The sequence below is a fragment of the Dendropsophus ebraccatus genome, chromosome 1 (genome assembly GCF_027789765.1).
Source record: "Dendropsophus ebraccatus isolate aDenEbr1 chromosome 1, aDenEbr1.pat, whole genome shotgun sequence".
NCBI classification, from domain to species: Eukaryota; Metazoa; Chordata; class Amphibia; order Anura; family Hylidae; genus Dendropsophus; species Dendropsophus ebraccatus.
Window position 1 is genome coordinate 200,276,985 of NC_091454.1, and position 7,645 is coordinate 200,284,629.

At 43.6% G+C, this 7,645-nt stretch overlaps 1 protein-coding gene across 1 annotated transcript; it reads right to left on the minus strand.

Annotated features, from left to right (window-relative positions):
• Positions 1 to 1,775: 1,775 nt before the first annotated feature.
• On the minus strand, positions 1,776 to 2,738 carry LOC138783903 (olfactory receptor 5AR1-like). The gene has a single exon (XM_069959218.1). It carries the CDS (start codon positions 2,736 to 2,738, stop codon positions 1,776 to 1,778), a length of 963 nt encoding a protein of 320 aa, XP_069815319.1.
• Positions 2,739 to 7,645: the final 4,907 nt, after the last annotated feature.

Genomic DNA, 7,645 nt, shown 5'->3' on the forward strand with positions numbered 1-7,645 from the left:
CAAGGAGTCTAAAATGTTTCTCTAGTAGATCCTATGGAGAAGAGTCATAGTCGGAGAAATCTTCATGATGGCCAGGTGGAGAACAAAGGAAAATGTGAACAACTTTGAATATCAAAAACATCACCTGCAATTCATGCAGAGAAGCCGCCTCCTGTGAGTCACTGGATGTAGATGCACTATGATCACTTATAAGAACTGCAGAACCTGTATACACCTTGATCTACCTCAATATGGTCAGGGAGAATATTGGCCTTTATATTGTGGATGTTATTCAGTAAAAATATAGTGCTATTATCCAGTCAGTGTATGGTGAGGGTAGTGGTCATGGTGTAACAGTTTATTTGTCCTGTATATGCTGGTATTATTAGTAATATCTTGTTTATATAGTAGAGATTATTCATTGAACATAAAGGGGGAGATTTATGAAAGTGTGTAAATATACATCTGGTGTAAACTGCCCACAGCAACCAATCACAGCTCAGCTTTCGGCTCTGGTAGAATATAAGAGGAGCAGTGATTGGCTGCTGTGGGCAGTTTTCACCAGGTGTATATTTACACCCTTTCATAAATCTCTTATCTTGTATAACCCCTTTTAATTTTACATGGCCATATATGTGAAAAGTAGAAAGCCTTTTTCACTGCTCTTAATCCCTATTCTCTATGAGTAATGTAGTAGAATATTTCCTTTATTATTTGGAAAGCATTGTCATCTGCTGAAGTTCCCTATGGGTAACTAAATCGGTTGGGGGCCCACTCAGACTTTCTCGCCCCCCCTAGACTGAACCCCTAGCTACGCCCCTGCAGCAAACGCTAACCAGTCTTGTTTTGGTCCCACAGAATGCTTGCTATGTGGGAAGGTGTCAGAACACATACTGGATCATGGCTTGCTGCATATAGTGCTGTTTAGCCGCAGACAGGTCAACGTGGCTATGCTGACCCCTGTCCATTACTAAAAGTTCTTACGATAAGCACATGAGCATCAGAACTGGATCATGAAGCAATGGAAGAAGGTGGCCTTGACTGACTTTCTTTTAATTAGGTTTGATGGCTAGGGACATGTCAATGTAATTGGGAAAGATAGGGCTCCAAAGTACTACAGAAAAGAGTCAAGCCTAGGAAGACAACAAGATACCCCAAACAATGCTGTGCTGGCCAACAACAAGAAAAGCCTAGAACTATGTCTGATCAACTGTATGTGAAATAGATATCACATTGTCAGTTAATTTCCACGTGTTACAACCAAGTAAAATATCATATTGGCAATTTATTGCCATGCAGTACAATCAGGTAAAAAATCATAATGGTAATGCATTGCCATGTCTTGCAGTCAGGTAAGATATCATATTGGCAGTTTATTGCCATGTGTTACAATCAGGTAAGATATCATATTGGCAGTTTATTACCATCTGTTACAATCAGGAAAGATATCATAATGGTAATCAATTGCCAAGCATTACAATCAGGTTAGATATCATATTGGCAGTTTATTGTCATGTGTTACAATTAGGTAAGATATCATATTGGCAGTTTATTTCCATACGTTACAATCGGGTATGCCATGATTTACAGTAATAGTATAATAATATTTATTTGTATAGCACCAACAGATTCCCCAGCTTTTACAGTCAGGTAAGATACCATATTGGCAGTGTCATGCATTCCAATCAGGTAAGATATCATATTGCCTGCTTATTGCCATGTGTTACTATCAGATAAGATATCATATTGGCAGTTTATTTTTATGTGTTATTATCAGGTAAGATATCATATTAATATTATAACAGTTTATTGCCATGCGTTACTCCATTTCTCCTCCATTTCATTTTTGCTACTTTTCCAATAACTCCTAAAACTTCCTTGTTCCTCAAGCTATATACAAAGGGGTTTAGCGTGGGAACAGCAGCCACATAGAGTAAAGAGATAAGCTTATCCTCATCTGGAAAATATTCAGACTTTGATTTCATGTACAGAAATAAAATTGGTCCGTAGAACAACGTAACCGAAGTCAAATGGGACGAGCAACTGGAGAACGTTTTCCATCGACCCTTGAGAGAACGGATCTTCAGAATAGAAGAAATAATGCGCAAGTAGGAGACTGTAATGAATAAAAAAGTAAAAAACACCAGACATATGTCTTCAATAAACAGGACCATGTCCCTGCTTGTGGTGTCACTGTCAGAAAGGCTCATGACTGCCCTGATCTCACAGAAGAAGTGGTTGATCTCTGAAGAACGGCAGAATGATAGACTATAGGTGAGCAGCGTAAGCATCAATGAGTTTAGGAAGCTTATAAGCAAGGACAAGGCGGCCATCATGATACACATTGTCTTGTTCATCACTAAAGGATAATGCAATGGGGAACAAACCGCCACATAACGGTCATAGACCATACAGGTCAGGATAAGGATCTCCTCATCAACACAGAAGATGAAGAAGTACATTTGGGTGATACAGCCTGGAAAAGAAATCTCATTTGTTCCTATGGTGATGGACAACAGATTTGGGAAGATTGTAGAAATGTACGTGGCGTCTATAATGGAGAGGTTACACAGGAAGTAGTACATTGACGTATGGAGCTGAGGTGTGGCAGAGACCAGCGAGGCAATAAGTAAGTTCCCAACCACAGCTAACAAGTACATGAACAAAAACACAGTGAATATAGGGTATGCCATGTTATCGGAGGCGGTGAATGCGAGGATATGGAACTCCAGTACCGTAGTGTTTCCACATTTGTTCATGTCGACTGCCTAAAAGGTAAAACTATAATTACTATATATACATGTCTTTTTACTGTATTTGGTATTTTTAAAGGATTTTCTTACTACCACACTAATGTCCCATGACTACTTTTGTGATGGTGCGGAGGGCTCCACTGTTCTCCTTTTTCGTATCACTGTCTCAATACAAGTACATTACTTCTCAGCCAATTGCTGGACACAGCGATGACCTATCTCAGACAATGATTTGCTAAGCAGACTTTTTCCTGTCTCAGTCGGAAAACCAATAATAGGAGATGTTTCTTCTTCTTTTTTTAACCTTTCTTTCTTTAATTTTTACATTTTTTCTTATTTTAACAAGACAGAAAACTCTTTTTGACATTTATGGTGTTTTACAAGGACAGGCCATCAATGTACAAAATGGTGAAAAACTGACCTCTATTACTGCTAAAGCAAAGATGAGGGCACTGACACAGTGCTATTAGGGTATGTGCACACTATGAAACCCAGGCAGATCACCCGCCGCGGATTCTGCAACTCGCACCCGCTGGCGGCCGCGCGCATCTCTGCCTGTGCCATAAACTCCATTCTATGGTCAGGCAGATGCTGCCGTCCACCTGAAGAATAAAAGGATTCATCTTCGCCCTGACAGCGGAATCTGCCTGACCATAGAATTGATGCGCGTGGCCGCGAGCGGGGGGGAGCTACAGAATCCGCAACAGTGTGCACATACCCTTAAAGTGAGTTCCTCTCAGGATATTTTGGAGGATGCATGTGTGGCCCTTTCCTAGCTTCGCTGCTCCTCTTTCCAGTCATCTGTGGTAGTAACAGTGATCATATACCTGCCAATCAGCTATAACCTAATTCCCGCCCCCTTACTAGCCTAGAGATTAAACTACAAACTGCACAGAAACGGCACAGAGGATGAAGGTAAGAAACTTACCTTCATCCTCCGCGATCTGTGCACCATAGATAGATATCAGCAGGTTAGATTTGTCTAACCTGCTGATAGTTTCCCTTTAAGTAAGAAGAATTGGAACAGAGAGAGTCTCTCCATGAGTGTTACTTGTTCTTGTTGTCATCCATGTTGATTTAGGCTGCATTCTGGTTAATATTATCAACATTACCAGAGATCTTGGAGCGTTCTCTCTTGTAAGGGACATGGTATAAAATATGTGCACTTGGTAGATGGGCCTCAGAGATCCTTTCAAAGCATGATAGAATGAAGTGGTATTGTTTCCAGTATATAAGCACTACCAATGAGCGGCTATTATAGAATATTTCTAAATACAAGATAGCTTTCAAATCCTTAAAGACATCACTATACCATAGGGAGAAGAGTAATAATGAATATCAGTGGGATCCCCTGTGTGCTCTATGGCAATACCACAGATTATAATGCAATTTAAACAGGACATTCATTTGATTTACTGTAGAGAGGTACTGTATTCCAGCTAGAGATAAGTGAACTGAATCTTATGAACTGCAATTTGTTATTAACTTTTCAAATGATTAGGTTTGATATGAGTTTGTAAAACTGGCGGCTGCACAATTTAATAATTTAAAAGCTATGTATAACTTGGATTAGGACAGGTTTTTCCCCCCACTCCCTAAGAAAGTTAAGAAAACAGACGTTACTCTTCCGTGTCCTCAGCTCCTGTGCCGTCACATAGGTCTCTATGGTTACATATCACAATCAGACCCTGTGTGTAATTAACGAAGAGTAAGTCAGAAAAAAAATGTATACCTCGGGACTATCCTCTTATCCTCAGGCATCAATTCACGGACTGTGGTACTCAGCAGATCAGAAGGTGAGCTCAGACCATAAAACTCAATGGAAGAATAAGCCACCGCAGAACTCACTTGCAATCCAAATAACGTTTATTCCAGTCACATTAAGGCCAACACTGACAAACATAGGGCCATGTGTTCGTCAGTGTTGGCCTTAAAGGAGAAGTCCGGCCGGGAATTAAAACCAGTAGCGGCAGGGGGTGCTGGGAAATTGAAATAGGCATTATGTTTACTGGTCCCCGAGCCCACGCAGAGCTGCGTCTCACTCTTGGACCCTGTTGGCTACATCACGACCCGGCTAACAGACGGGACACCACTGCAGTCACTGACTGGCTGAGCGGACTAAATTCCACCAGTCTGTGACGTGGATCCCGGGTTGTGACGTACTCGGTACCAGCGGGAAAATGACAGCTGGTGCAGCGCAGCCTCGGGGACAGTAAGGGTGCGTTCACATGTACAGGATCTGCAGCAGATTTGATGGCGCAGATTTGAAGCTGCAGATTCAAAGCAAATCAATTCTGGGCCATCAAATCTGCTGCGGATCTGCTGAAGATTCAAATCTGCGCCATCAAATCTGCTGCAGATCCTGTTTGTGTGAACGCACCCTAAAGCATATTGCCTTTTTCAATTTTCCCCCACTCTTTGCCCATAGTGGTTTTTAATTTCCAGCCGGACTTCTCCTTTAGGGTAGCTTCACACACACCGTATCGCAGTGATACGCACACACCAAAACGCAGCAGATTTGATGTAAATAACTGAACACAGCATCAAATCTGCACCATCAAATCTGCTGCTGATCTGCTACGCATCGGTCGTGTGTGTTAGCACCCTTAGGGTGCATTCACACATGCAGGATCTGCAGCAGATTTGGTGGCGCAGATTTGAAGATCTGATCTGCTGCAGATCCTGTACGTGTGAACGCACCCTTAGGCTATGTTCACACTGCGTATATGTCCAGCCGCATATTTTCGCGGCCGGACATATACGCGGTAAACTCCGGGCGGGGATTTACGCTACTTGCGGCCGGCTACGTACGGAGCGCGAACTTACGCCGAAGTCTACTTACGCTTCCCGAGCGCCCTACGTAGCGATCTGACAGCGGCCTTTTACTTGGAAATCTTCGCCTAGCCCCGGACACCCCACAGAACCTTTTGGATCGGCACAAAAAGCTGCAAAAATGAAGAAATCACCACTACGTACGGGACCGCATGTTACGCTACGGGCGTAAGTTACGGCATTTTCGTCCTCCAACAATGGTCTGGTTCATTTTTTACGTCGCCGCGTACGATCCGGGCGTAAGTTCTTACGTAGTGTGAACTGTGCCACCGTACATCGTATACTTTCCATTGTACGCAAACTACGTAAGTCTCCGGCCGCTTATTCACGGAACGCGCTACATCCAGAGACGTACGTAGTGTGAACATAGCCTAAGGGTACAAACACACACCGTATACGCAGTGTATTTTCTGCTGCGAAAATGCTGGGGGCGCGCGGGCCGGGCGAGTTCCCGGGGGGGGGGGGCGGGGTGCAGCCGCCGGTATGCGCGGGTGACACGGGGGTGAGCGGTGGATGACACCAGCACGCTCCCTGAGTCCCGCGGCAGCTCTGTCACACGCGACCCTCACGGGGGGGGGGGCTCTCGGGCGCCACATGTATACCCCGCCGCGAGTGAGCCACTGATGACAGGGGTGCCGTGAGTGACCTGTGCACTGTGTCTGTGCACAACCATAACGGGGGGGGAGTGCGCCGGTGCCACAAATGATGCCAGCAGGTGGGTGGGGGGCCGGAGGGCGGTTGCCCGTAAGCGCCGCAGCTGGGGGACGGGGACGGGGGGAGGTTGCCGCCAGTAAGCGCCGACACCAGTGAGGGGGCACAGTCAGGGGGTGAGCTCTGGGGCTGGGGCCACATGGTGCGGGTGACAGGGGTGGCTGCTGTTAGAAAGGGAGACAGTGACAGCTGCACTGATCACTGTCTCCCTCTCTTACAGAAGCCATCCCCTGTCAGTGTCCTCCATCACTTCAGATTGGCTGGGTTAGAAGCGCTAACCCAGCCCATTGAAGAGATGCAGGACATGTGATGCCGTCTAGGAGGGTCGGGGCCAGGAGCAGGGAGCATGTCGGAGTGGACTGAGAGCTGATGATTCTATGCAATCCGTGGGGCTGGGGGCACCTAGATAACAGCAAAACTGTGCAGAATCCCTAATAACTTTATATTGGAAAGATAGAAAGCTACGGGTGGGCAACGTATTAATGCAAAAATAATTTGGGGGGGAATACCCCTTTAAATCCACACTGTAAAATCTGCTGCGGATCTGGTGCGGATCCGCAGCAGATTTGATGGTGCAGATTTGATGCTGTGTTCATTCATTTAGCCAAATCTGCTGCGGATCTGCAGCAGAAAATCCACTGCGATACGGTATGTGTGAAGCTACCCTTAATGTAACTGGAATAAACGTTATTTGGATTGCAAGTGAGTGTTGTGCCTGCTTTTTCTTCGGTGAAATTCTATAAGCTATTTGTCAGTTGCTTCAAAAATTAATGCTATAAAACAAATGAAAAAAAAAAGGAAAAGAAATTGAACTGAACATTCATAATCTGTAGACCCTGCTTATCTAAATCTACTTGGGATATTAAAACGTCATTTGCATTTCTGACACGCATATAAGGATAAGTTCACACATTCAGGTTTTCAATTGCATTTCTTACTTATTAATCCAGGAACAGAGAAAGGAAATTCCTGACTTTGTATTTGATCATTTTAATTCAAGAAGTAATTTGCATTGTTTGAAAAGGCCTTACAGAAGTCCATGGGTGTTTTTATATTCAGATGTGTAAAAAGGATTTTCATTATCAAATTCGCCAAAAATAACTACTTTTTTTGTTGTTAAATTTTATTAAAAAAAAAAGCAGCTTTTTTCAGCTTTTTGGCCACTTACTCATTTATTTACCTGTTTACAGTTCAAACATACAGTGATAATAGAAAATAAATTGATACTTAGTAAAGCACCTTATAAATTTTAGTGGTCGCGTGCAAAGCCAATTGTAGAGGAAATGCTTTCTATGCATTGCTGAGTGTGAAAATTTATATACAGTATATGCTTTTTACTTCGTTATTTAAAGGGGTTGGCCACTTTATAG